This window comes from Contarinia nasturtii, unplaced genomic scaffold (assembly GCF_009176525.2).
Source record: "Contarinia nasturtii isolate CC-2019 unplaced genomic scaffold, AAFC_CNas_1.1 Cnas_scaffold_129, whole genome shotgun sequence".
In the NCBI taxonomy this organism is placed as follows: Eukaryota; Metazoa; Arthropoda; class Insecta; order Diptera; family Cecidomyiidae; genus Contarinia; species Contarinia nasturtii.
In genome coordinates, this window is record NW_022197486.1 from 603,912 (window position 1) to 618,338 (window position 14,427).

At 31.9% G+C, this 14,427-nt stretch overlaps 1 protein-coding gene across 10 annotated transcripts in view; it reads left to right on the forward strand.

The window, feature by feature from the left end:
• LOC116340913 overlaps positions 1-14,427 on the forward strand; it is an 89,219-nt gene that overhangs the window by 49,711 nt on the left and 25,081 nt on the right. For all 10 annotated transcript variants that reach the window (XM_031767667.1, XM_031767675.1, XM_031767744.1 and 7 more), the window contains one exon: positions 9,610-9,767. In XM_031767667.1, the coding sequence (XP_031623527.1) occupies positions 9,610-9,767 (158 nt within the window). The remainder of the gene's footprint in view (positions 1-9,609; positions 9,768-14,427) is intronic.

The window sequence follows — 14,427 nt, forward strand, 5'->3', positions numbered from 1 at the left end:
TGTCTTATATATGTTTTTGAAAAAACTTAAATAGTGACCCTCGTAGATCATATATCTGCGTGATCGAAAGAGAATGAAAGCATTTTTAAACACATCAAGGTCTGACATTATTTTTCTCAGACTACATTTTCGACATGGAATTTAAAGTGACCGGAAGAATCTAGACTCAGAAAACTGGAATACATAAATGAAACGCAAATCTCAATGTTACACCCAAACAAACATTGCAAAAACGTACCGCTTATTGGAGCCGCAATTATCTGTTATAGATAAAACACTGGAACCGAATGGGTTGAAATAGGAAACTTTTAAATTTAAACGTTATGTTGATAATTAAATAACAATTTCAATTAAATTCAAAAGTAAATACAGATTGGTATTCCTGTTTTATATATGAAATGTGGAATGTGCTAACAACTGGTAAAATTCTTTCAAAAATGATTTGAAAAAATGTTTGTGCCAGGAGGTATTAAACAACAGAAATGATATGTATCTTCGTGTAAACATGAGTTTGACTATAACTCACAGCGATGAATAGCTCTTACGTGTATTGGTGAGTAAATAAGTTGAGAATACGCGTATACGAATATAAACTGAATAGACGATTGGATATTTGCGAACGTCTATTTAAAATATTAGGTGAACCAAATTTCAAAAGGCTTCAAACAATTCCAGATCACTAAACGGAGGCTGCAGACCAAAAAACACGAAAATGTCGATTTTCCATTTTCTATTGGACAATTTTACCCCAACCCGAGGAGCAGAAACGAGTGAGACTCAACCATGTGCTTCTTCTTCAATAGAAACGAAGCTGAGTAGCGCGCACATGTATTTGTGTTTGCACTCAGCACTTTGCTGTTATGGCGTATACTTGTGATGTTTGTGAGTTAGTGTGTATGTATTGTTTGTGAAGAAGAAGCAGATGTTTCAGGTCTACTCTTTTATATTTAAATTACATCGTTTTTCCGGCCCCTGCCCAAACCCTTACTACTTACGTCCATTCAAATGGAGAATTTATTACACAATATTGCTTAATATAATCCAAATGCATATGGTCTCAAATACATATGGACTTAAGTAATAAAAGCTACATAAAAAAAGTAAAAATGTTTAACATGCGTTTCATAGTTGAGATTCATGTGCGAATGTAATACAGCTCCATGTCGTAAATGAAAAAGACTTACTTCTTTCTTGTATATGGAAAATTGCACATAAAAGTCACTTATAAGCGCTCAGAAACTAGTTCTAATATTTTTTTTTAATTCTGTTAATTATACCAAAGGTAAACGTAGTTTTTATAATTCATTACTATTAGTTAGTGCAATGGATAATTGATCTGGTTTAATGTATGACACACATGATTTGTTTCAATGTATATTGGCCAATTTCGCTTTATCACACTTGAGACACAATCTCATATGTTCGTATGAATGTAAGCTAAACAGAAGGAAAGGAAAATTTTCTTCCATTTTTAGCATCGAAGCAAATGCATTAGACTCGTATAAAGAAAAAAAAAACATGTCAATCTATGTTGCATAGAAATATTTCGATTCTTTCTTTTAATGTTGCACTCAAATAAGAATTCAGATCGATTTTTTCCTCCGTTTTCTAGTTGACAATTATTTGTGTATCAACTTTCAATTTCCGTTTATAATATCTACGTACAAGGACGTTTACTATTCTTAATTATTTCATCACTTCAAATTAGACGCTAAATACTACTCACGACACATTGAAATCTTGTTTTTTTTTTTAATTTTATTTAACACTACCGTAGCGGTGCAGTGGAGGGCGCGTAATGGAACTACGTGACCATCACATTTACAGAACTTTTGGCAACACTGTTCGTAGTGTTTTGACATTTCATGAAATGTGACATTAATGTTCGTTCATTTGAACCGTGTTTGAGTTTTTGAAATAAAGTGATGAAATTCTAATTTATTATTGTGAATTTGATATATATTTTATTATTATGATAAAATAACAGTGAAAAAAATGTGTGAAAACATATGTAAGTATTGAAAATTTCAAAAAAATTAGTTTAAATTTCTTGAATTGAATTGGTAAAATTTCTTATTATTTACAAGGTGCGTTGTTCTTTAAGGAGTCAGTCAAAAATATATTTCTTTTTACTACATGTGTTTGTTATGAGTATCTCTGAGCGGTGCAATGTGAGTGTGTAAATGTGTTACGGCTGGAACAAAAATGTGCTAGCGGTGGCACAAGTGTATTTACTCGACCGTAATCGACAGAACGGATAACTAACTTTCAATAATTCTGAGGAAAACTCAATAATATTTTTTAAAAATATTGAACTTAATGACGCTTAATGAAGTAATAAAAAAGAAATATATTTTGGACTGACTCCCTAAAGAACAACGCACCTTGTAAATAATAAGAAATTTTACCAATTCAATTCAAGAAATTTACACTTGTCTTTTTGAAATTTTCAACACTTACATATGTTTTCACACATTTTTTTCACTGTTATTTTATCATAATAATAAAATACATATAAAAACTCACAATAATAAATTAGAATTTCAAAAACTCAAACACGGTTCATATCAACAAACATTAATGTCACATTTCATGAAATGTCAAAACACTAATAACAGTGTTGCCAAAAGTACTGTAAATGTGATGGCGCCACCAGTACTAAAATACTACACTGCGCTAGGACGAACACTACTAGTTTTACCATGGGGTGGAAATGAATGATACGAAATTTTCTCTCTCATGGGCGCAGCCATATTGAAAATATTGTATGCGCTTATATGTAAAATTGGTGGCGCCACTGGTATATTTGATGGAAAAAGAAGAACATGTTTGAGTCTCACTCGTTTATATGTAAATTACATAGGCATTTCCAGGCCATGAGTTATACACTATTAGTTTTAAAACAAAAATAACTTTGAATTAAAAAAAATGTCTTGGAACTATCAAATTAGACTAATGGATACTATTTATCTATTTAGTATGTGCTCCATAGTATGTCATCATTCATTTAGACGCCATTCTTTTTGTCATGAGGACTAATTCGAATTTAAAATGTTCGAGAAAAAAACAACAACATGTTTATATAAGAAGAATTTGGCAACCATGAAGATATATTTTGTGAATTGTAAAGTCAAGAATCGTGTCAAATCGCACAGGTAAAGTGCAATTGAATGGCATGTTCATCGTTTATTCGTATTGACCTATGGGCTCGATTGATTTATGCGACCTTTTCATAATTTTTGTGCATGCTTGAGCAGAGATGATTTGATATTATAGAAAATGTGGGCGGCAATTTCAAAATAACTACAAATATCTATCAATATATTTCTATGTAGTTAAAATTATTTTACGAAAATTCCACAGTATAAATGTACATTTGAAATATACACCAACCAAGTATTTATTTTTTTTTTCTATAAAAAAATTATGTCTTACATTTATTACGCTTTTGATCGAAATGCAAGTCTTCATATAAAAAAATACATATACAAGTTTAAAATCAACCTGCTTCTAAAAAGTAAAAATATTGCAAATCTTGTCAGGCTTGATTCGTTTACATTTTACAGATACATACACAGAAAAAAAACTTTCACTCATTATCGGCTTATTAAAACATCTACTTGATGCAGCATAAATATACACTCAGTGCAAACCTGTTTCTGCCATATTTTTTTTTTTTTTTTTTTTTTTCATTCGCAGCCACTCACTGAGTTTTGCACGATAATTCTCTGCACACAAAAAAATGGATTGCGTCAGTATACATACCTATTTACTATCATATTTTGGATACATCGAAATTCAATATCTCGTGAGTTGATATTATCACGACTCAATTCGGAGGCAAATTTTGTTTTGGTTCTTTTTTTCTCAACTGAGCAGGCATTGGTTGCCTGGATAATGAAACTATTTAGACAACACAAGATTTTGATGAAGTGTAACACGCTCACTTCTTTTTTCCATGTCTTTTTTTTTCATTTTACTTCGGGCATTTTAACTTGACAATTATATTAAAGAATTATGAAAAACAGAATACACGTCTTACCAGACAGAATGAACGTCAAAAGATGCTTTATTATAATAATGAAAGGTATAATTTGCTAACGTCTCATATGCACATAATATTGTTATTATTAAAACAACAACAAAAACATGAAGATATTTTACTTTATGTTTGCGTGAAGTACGTCCAATATATACGTTTATCATCATTAACTATCATAAATGTGCGTTGCTCACTTATTGAAAGAGGTGAATTTTGGTACAAAATTGACCACCAATATTCAGACAGAAAATTAAGTTGTACATAAATTTACGATGATTGCTTATCAAATGTAATAATCAACCCGAAACCCTCGAAAAAATCATTCGGAACATTAACAAAGATTTGTGCAGTGTTTGGTTAAGATATCTGAAATGTATCTAGATACTTTTGAGATAGTATCTCAATTTTCCGAAATTCATCTAGATATTTTTAAGACTTTCATCTTATCTTTTTGATAAAAGATGAGATATCTTTCGAAAAGATAAGATAACGAAAATGATTTTTGTTTGAATAAAATGTTGAAAAAATGTTAAGATGAAAAAAAGAATGTTAATTATCTCCTATAATTACCCACACTGTGGATATTAATCGGTCGAAGTTATCGGGTCCATGATTCGTACTTTGAAGTTGGCAGCTATCCTAAAAAATTTCTCTCGTCATTCTGAACAGCTTTGCCTTACATCACTTTTTGATCCAATGAGGTTTTGGATATGTTGTGTACTCCCCCCACTAATTTTACTAAATTATTTCCCCACTCCTAATTTATCGTTCCCTATCATTTTCATAACTTGAAAAAATAAAATTTATAAAAAAAATCGATTCAAAGAGGATGTCGTAAACAATATTCTTTGCAATCCGAATACCAATTTGCTTAAAGTCAGTGAGCAGCAAAAGTAGCAGTGTAGATGCAAACACCCGTAGGTCAAAAGGCTACATTTATTTACTCATCGCCTATTGTTTATTAATATACGTTTTTCAATCGACAAACAATATAGCTGGAGTGTTAAGGTGGGCGTCTTTGGCGGCACGTGTACATCGATCTACAATCAAGAGTCTTTTTTTGTGTTAAAAACGGTTGATGGTTGTTTTGAAAAATATTTATTTGATAAATCAATTCCACAACGGTGATATCGTGAGAATATTTTCATGAATTGCACACCTTCATTAATACATTTTCACACAATCCATTGATGATCATAATACTTGATTTATTGAAACGAAATGGTGTACATCAATGTGCCATCTCGCAAAATTATGTATCACAATAATAATTTAACATTTTTCAAGATTTCAATTTAGTTTTTGGCGCTTTTCTCTGTAGATTCTAAATCAAAATTAATCAATAGGTTACACATCGCATTTCAAAAACATAAAATATTTACACAAACGGTATTGGAGTGCCATTTTTTTTTAAATTGTACTTTGTTTTGAATGATATGTGGACATAGGACCATTTTCCGGTATTTGAAAAGAAAGGAGAAATGTTAATACAATAAATGAGCTATTCTTTTGTTACATATTAACACAAAAAACCTTTCATTGACTTGGTGAAATGTATTTCGCTCTATTGATTTTTTCGCACAGTTTGAAATTTTCATTGGTTTCAACATGACATGCATATAAAAAAAGTCGAAAGTATTATATTAGTTAAGTCAACAAAATGTTTTCAGTGATTGACATTTGCATGTTTTCACAAAATGACATTTTAAATCGATAAAATGAATCAATTAATAAAATATTTAATGAATTTCTAAAATTTCAACTAAAAAAATCACATGAGATAAAAATTAGAATTTTAATAGAAATGGAAGTGTCTCTTCAAGAGACTCTCTTATTTAGATTTTATCATTTTTTTTCATCACGTTGATGGGGCAGATTTGGCTGTTGAAAGTCGATGACCTCGCCTGAACAAATATTTATTGTTTACAGTGCGTAAAAATTAAGTGGCATTGAACTAAAAACAAGTGAAATTGAATCAGGTGATTTTATTTAATGGTAAGAACAGAATGAAAAGTAAAAGAACAATCACCAAATAAAATGCGGTAGAGCGCGCAAAGCTGGAGATGATGCGAACAACTTAAATACACACGATATTTTTTTTGGTGTTGTGTCGTTTTCGTGGATGACTTGAGAAAAAAAAACAAGACCGATCACAACGTTGTTACCATGTGTAGAGCATTTACTTTCATAATGAACATAAATCACTGCATGCTGTGAAATAAATCAATGAGATATCTAACAGATTTTATGTTCGTTTTGTTTTGGAAGTTTCATTCTCGTTTCCCTCAATGTTCGTTGCATTGTTCCTTTGTTGTACAGTCCGTTCGACTGCGAAATAGGCACTATGAAAAGAGAAAATAAAATGAGCAATGGGTCTTTTTCAATCGGTTTCGACCGATGAAAAATATCAGGCAATCGCAATTTGACTACGTATCTTTACAGTTCGTAAATTAAAACACGCGCTTCGTGCTTCTTACACCAACACACAATTACACTCAGATGCTTGATTTGAATGTGTGTGTGTATGTCTCTGTGTGTGCATTGAGCTCGTCGTTCATTTCAGTTTTGCTGTTACTTGACTTTTTACACAATCGATTTCACTCCCAAAGTAGAAAAAAGGCGAATTATTAAAATGCATTGAAAACGTAATCAGTGCCGATTGTTTGTGTGCACATATTTCGCATCGCATTGCATCCAAGTGAGTTTGATAGCATGCCACAACAAGAACCTAAAAGAACAGCATCGTCAACCGAAATTCAAACACATGATAAACAAGAATGTATACATTGTCCGAGGTGTTCACTGTGAAGCTGGATTCGTAGGTCGCGTTTATTTTCTCATGTGCCTGTGGCACAAACAATGCACAATTGATGTGATATAATCACGCGCTCTTGAGCCCAACCAAAAAAAAGTGGAAAGAAACTGCATAAAAAACGACACAAGCCAAAAATAGCCATTCGCCATCAAAAATTAAAGAATTCTGATAAGACAAGAATTTGAAGAGTAGAAAAACAAAAATAGACAGAGAGAACCACGAATACAAAGTTTTATTGCGTGTTTCACTTTTTCTGCACACTTATGCATACCATATGTATTGCGTAATTTTCGGACGGCGAGTTCTTGCACTTTAATAACATACAATTTGGTCTTTGATTTAATTTTGCATCTTTCTTTAAAGCCGGTTCCTTAATTATTCCACACCACATCGATATATAACACAATTACACAAACAAACACGCACATAGAACCCGAAATGTATTCTTGATAATTCGTTTAATTTCACCACAGTTTATTTGACTCATTTTTTTGATATTTGATTGCATTTGAAACACTTCGAACTCTCTTCGGTTCATTTCTCAGTTATTGACGATTCTGTGCACATTGCCATTTGCCAAAAAAAATGCAATATATGTTAAAGTGTTTCCAGCCAAAGTGTTCGCTCATTATGCGAGTTTCGTTTAAATTATTATCGTTGCGAAAAGTGAGAAGAGATGCAAATATGTGCGTACGATGAACCAACAAAAACCATTCAACAGATTGATTATTTCGTTTGTCGGACCGAGGCATGAAATTCTTTTTTTAAATTTGTTTTTATATGTAGAACTTTCAAGTTTATAATTAATGTGCGATTTCTCAACTTAGCACGATTCTAACGGCCACCGTACCATAACCGTTTCTTCAATTTTTCAATCCGTTTTTTTACTGTACTCCATCTTCGATGCTATAGCATATGTATGATACAGTAAATATGTATAAGTTGTGTTATGCGTTTATAATCCTTTGCGTTTCCTGATGGCATTCCAACCGAATGCCGGTTTCGATATCGTATTGCAATAATCGAACTCAAATTTGAAACGTTTCTGTGTCCGAACGATTACAATCATGCATCGATATTTTTCTTTCTCGCAATTTCGATCTTTCTTTTTTTGGCATTTTCATGCGAACGCATGTGCGGTTTCTTTGTAAATACGGTCACGTATTAATTTTAATGATATAAATTGTGGGTTTTTGATGCCATTTCAAATGAAGTTTATTCTCTTCTTAAATTTTTCGATACTTTGCATCAATACAAACGAACAATGAAACAACGTATATAAGGCATACTTATGCATGGTCGGACAATCAGATACCCGAAAATCTGAATAACTCCTTCAATAACGGTAAATTATTATGAAATACTCAAGTGGACACAAATTAGAATTTCAGACCACTTACTGTCAATGCCAAACATGAAATTTAATTGACTTTTTATTGAAGTCCTTGTTGAAATGGAAAATAAAATCCAATTACCAAAATTGAAGTAATCAATGTACGTAATGTGCATGCATTTGGATGAGATATTCACCGTACATAACATATTAAATTAGTTTGTTATATATGTGTCCGTAAGAATAAATATGGCAATACAAAAACCAAGCGTTCAGAAAGACATACATTTATGCGAGCAATTGAATGATGCTTGCATCATTTGATGCGCATCGATTGTGCTGTCGCCGTACATTCGGATCTTCGGCAGCGCACGAAGTGCTCCGAACGCACAACGAAAGCACTAGCGATGCGCATCAAATGATGCAAGCATCATTCAATTGCTCGCATAAATGTATGTCTTTCTGAACGCATGACAAAACCGGAACCTGAAGAATGTTACATAATTTTTTTTTGTATGGAGTTGTACTATGTTCTTCAGATTCCGTTTTTGTATTGCCATATTTATTCTTACGGACACATATAAAATAGATGAAATTGCTTATTTTTGCAGTGGAACTTTAAAATTCAAAGAAAAGAAGGAAATTTCAGTAGAAAAAAGTGATATAGGATTAACTTTTGTTTTAATTTTGAATTTGAATTTTTTTTCTTAATTCACAATTTTTCTTTATTAATTAATCCATATAGTCCAAAAGAAAGCTACGAATGTGTTTACATACGATTAATATGCTTCCGGAAGCTTTTATATTTTGAGAAAGGTTCATAATGGTTTCTAAATAAGACTATTGTAACTTCAGACATGTAAACTTTTCCATAGCAAATTGGTTCAGAAGTATGTTTTTTGGTCATGAAATTCAAATGTCACGCCAAATACACTCTCCACACACACCAAAAAAAGTCTCATTTTAAACGCTGAAAAAATTGCTTTTCCTACTGATATGACACCATTGCAGTGAATCAGTTAAAATCGCTTAACTATAAAAACAAAGAAAGTGTTTTGTGTTCAAAGCGTAATTGAGATTCAATCTTGCATTCGAAAAAAACACAATATGACATGAAACAAAGATCAATGATAACATTAAATAAACTTTTTAAGTGATTCAGTTACCTTTACGTAAGTTATTTAGTTTAATGTTAACAATTAAAATTACTATGTCGGAACATAAATATAATGGTACAAAACGTGAATGGACAACGCACTAAAAATTATAATGAAATAAATGTCGTTTAAATATTTTCGTTCCCAATCACATTTATTGATCTTTATTAAATTATTTGAAAAATAATAATTTTAATTTCCGCAAATTTCCATAAAAATTACGAAACATATAACATTTTATTGAATTTTTGTTTTAATTTAGGAACATATACAAGAAGTTTTAGACAAATGGACTCAAATCGATGATGAAATATGGGCCAAGGTTATCGTATTCGAACGTAATCGGAGAGTGGCCAAAGCATATGCACGCGCACCAGTATTAACAATAAATGGCTCTGACGACGGTTTCGATGGTATGAGGTAAGTGTTGATTTTCACATATACATATACGCACAGACGTTCGCCGTCTCTCTTTTGACCATTGTGATAAATAGCTTGGTTCATATATTACTGTACGCCGTTCAAGATCAAAAATATCATAATTAAATAATGTTCAAAATGAAATTATAATGAATTTTGTCTGTGTACAGAATACAAAGTAGCCTAGGCCAGTGATGGCTATCAATGATATTGGCACTTATTATGCATTAAAGGTACATTTGACTTCACACCTACCTCTCACAGATGAAATTCTTTGTATGTAGAAATATGTAAAATTTAAAAAAAAATGCAAAGCAGATATAGAACAACATCGATGAAAGCACCTACAGCATGGGAAACTATGGTTGTCATCATAGTTATATAAAATGTAATTCATCAAATTTGCTTAAGCACTCAATCGTATCAGTGACATTTAGAGAATAGAAGAAAAGCAATGTACGCAAATATAAGATTAACTCGAGATAGATTCGATAAAGTTGATTTTTTTAAGTTTTATTGGCTTTCAACATTTATAATTTATGATCTCTATTCAGTGAAAAAAAGCCAAGTATATCAAAATTGAAAGTAACAAAACCAGAATGGCACACATATTGGTGAGTGCTCATAGTTCATTTTACGTCAAATAAAAGCAAAGCGCCTGTAAGGAAAATAATAAAATCGTATAAAATACGAAAAAATATATAGTATATTCCAGCGATTAAACACCAAAGTGACGTCTTTGAAAGACAAAAACCTTGATATTCACTAAATGTCAAAATAATTTTGCATTTTTTCAATTTCAAAGAGACTGATGCGTTCACCATCATCGCTAAGTCAATAATCATCGGTGTTAAAGAATGCAACGTGTTTTTTTTTGATACCGAAATCGAATCAAGCAATAACATTTTGGATTAAAATGAAATAGATTGAGTTAAATTCAAAAGGTTCACGTTGCTTCTTCAGGGCGCCGAGATTTTTTACAAGGAGAAAAGAACGGAAGAATCGTACAAATGATGTGCTTACTCCTCATGCACGTTTTCGTGAATCGTATGAGCTCGAAGGTCTTTTTCGAAATAAAAATAAACGACCACTCCACATTACATTTACACCACGATGGATAGATTTATAAGCGCATAAACGATCGAATTCATTTTAAATTATGCAAAACTCATTTCATATCGTTTTGCCAAAGATTATTTAAGCTATCAATAACCAATTGTGCATATAAATTCGACTTGATACGCACAATATCAAATCAAATTTATAACTTGGAAAGAAATAAATTGAAATGGCAAGTCATAAAATCAATTCGAATAAATAACATGGAAACAACCTTTCAAACTATGTGAATGCATATTGTTCATAAAGCAGAAATAACAAAAGCAACCGAAACAAAAAGATTGCAGATAAATGAATAGACAGCAATAGATGAAAATCAATGACGATTTAGGACTATTGATGTTTATTGATCGCAACTAATCGCAAAACGTGGAAACAATGGATACAGTAGTCGATTTTTGCGACATTGGCAAAAACAAACAAACAATATGTTAATGGTTTGATTGTGTGTGTGATTCATTCAATATTCCAGATTCGACATACTTTTACAAGACATCCATCAGCTAACAAATAAGATTATGAGTTATGCGGCAACCTATTTCGATTGCGATCAATGTAAAATATTAATTTACGGTCAGAATGTGCGAAACCACTCGACCAAAGAATGAGAAGAAACAACAAATTATTGTCTGAATGACGAAACAAAAGGCCATTTGATGCAATTTGATTTATTTCAGATTGAGCACCTTCTTTTTCTTTGCGAACCGAAGAAAAACACTTCTAACAGGAAATACAGTTGGAAAATGCTGATTAAAATAAAATTCGATGATGTTGTTTTATGCGCACATGGAATTGTCTAGTTTGTAAGTCAAATAGCAAAAGAACCGAAAACAGGCATACATTTCTAACCTTGCACCAACAATACTCACACCTGAAAATTAATGCCATTTGTTGTGTGTGTGTTTTTTTTTTGGTTTTGGTTTTCTATCTTTTGTAGATGTTATATGTTATTTTTGATTTCGTTTGACCATCATTGTATTAGACAAAGTAGATGCCAACACTCAGCGTACAGCGTTCATTGCCTTTTTAACTCCCACATCTATATAAGATTTACCCTTGCACATATCGTGCTCTTTCTGAATAGATTACAAACAGAAATGAAGTGCAAAAATCTAAAACTTACTCGTTTTATAAAAGCCACAAAAAAAAAAACGGTCGGATACAAATATTACAAAACAATAGAAAATGCGTTTAAAATAAATGGACATTTTCATGTTTTTCGGTCTCCGTTCGTTTAGTGGACAATCCATAAAATATCCAAATTCAAAAATAGGACGGACGCAACGTAATAGACATCGCAGAGATGCGGGAAAGTGCCACTTTTTTTGAAGTGCCACTCTTTCTCATTTTGATGTACATGCATCTAGGAAATGTGCCTTTGATTAAATCTTGCTCTAATAACTCGATCATTTAGTATAATATTCAATCAACGATTTTGAAACGTTGAACTTTTTTCAACAAGACACATAAACAATACAAAAAATATTATAAATACGTAACTTTGTGCATGCTGTTGGTGTTTTCCATTCAATGCAACTTCATCTTTACACTCAAAAGTGGATATTTTGTTTAGTTAACGTTGCGATAAGTATTTGTGTGCTTAAAATTACAACGAAAGAATAAATAAAAGAATATGCTTGAATCATGATTTTGTCTTTTCTTCTATTTATTCATTGCGCTATTCTTTCGAATATGAATAAGCGTAAACCGCATGATTTTATTTTATTGTATTCCGGTATGTAATACAACAATTAAACAATTCATTTACAAAATACACTGCCAGTTTTTGGCCGTAGAGCTTAATGTGAAACGTGGAACCGTACTACTAAGAAAAACAAACTACTCGACATTCATATTTTGAATTTTTTGCCACAATTTTTTAAAAATAAATTACGCACCTCGAAAATTGATTTTGCCAATATTTTCACTAATTTGGCCTCAAACGGCCACCTGGGAAACACATTCACAAGTTTGATTGGCTAATAAGCTATATACCGTTGGAAAGAGGGCTTCAAGAGCTATCATCTGGCAAAGTTTCATCAAAATCATAGAACTAGGTTGCTTGCAATGAGATTCGGAAGCCGATTTTTCTCACACGAATTCATATTTCGGCCAAACGGCCAGCGTAAAACGCCATCAAACCTGCCGGAAACTCCATAATTTATATACCATTCGAAAGGTAATTTTATAAGGAATCTAAAACAATTTGGTACCTCGGGTGTCTCCAACTTTTTTTCAACAAGTTTCATCTAGATCCAAAGTAATCAAATTAACACTGAAGTAAAACTCATTTATTCCATCGTTTATCCACCCAATAAAGTTGCGGAGAAAAATAATTCCACCCGAATCCATTCGTTATCCACTCAATAAATGGTGAGTGGAATCGAAATATTTTTCAAAGTGGAATCCAAAAAAGAGGGTCCATGAATGAAAAAATTAAATGGGGAGCACTTATGGGGAAAATAAAAAATACGTCTGGAGGGTTTTTCATGCCCTATCGAATGCCGAAAACTCGAACTCTCTATCTTTTCTGGTTTTCTCTAAAATCACTGAACAAACATATATATATATCTTACTATTCCATAGCTTAATGTATAAAACTACGTTTCACATTAAGCAATTAACTGTATGAAACTACAAGTGCAGGCGGCAATATGCAAATAAAATTTATTTCTTATATATTCAGTCTGAAAAGGAGAAAAAAAACACATTTGAAATGAAAGAATCGGAATAAAAGACAAACGTATGAGATCTTTGAGCGAAACACGAATGCAAATATATTTTGCTCAAAATACAAACGGAGAAAATCTTAGCGTAAAAACCAAATATCTTTGAAGTCGGAATAAAAGTAAAATAACTCGACTTATTTTATTTTCACTCGCAATTTGTATACATTTGATTTTTACGCTTAACATTTTTATATTAGGATTTCATGCGTATTTTTCAAATAACAATAATTGGTTTGAGTTTAACTCAACTGAGTGAATCGTTGGTAGGCTTCCATAAGAAAATACATGGGCCACACGTTCGTAGAATGAGAAGAAACTCAATTTATGCTCAATGTGTTATTTTATGGTCGAGATTTCATCTCGCTCATCCTTGTATGTATTATTGTGTTTACAAACAACATTCTGTTCACATGCAGTTCTCACTTTTATTTTGCTGCGCAATAAAAATCATCGACACAAAACCCAAAGCGATGGCCATTGACAACAATTTTTATTGCGCAGCAAGATTTTAGTGCGAGTTTTATGTGAATAGAATGTCGCTTGTAAACACAATGCCATATACAGAACAAATACATGCAAGGATGAGCGAGACAGCATGAGACAACAACTTGTCAAGCACGATTTTGGTGACAGGGATAACAAATTTTTATGTTCTGATTGCACCAGATGATATAGAGCATTTAGTGGCATGAGAATTGTGAAAAAAAAATTCACTTCTTATGTGCAAATACAAAATATGTACGGACGTACGACAGTGTCATGTCAGCGGTCTTCCGTGTTTTTCATACGAGTCTCCCATATAGATGATGAAA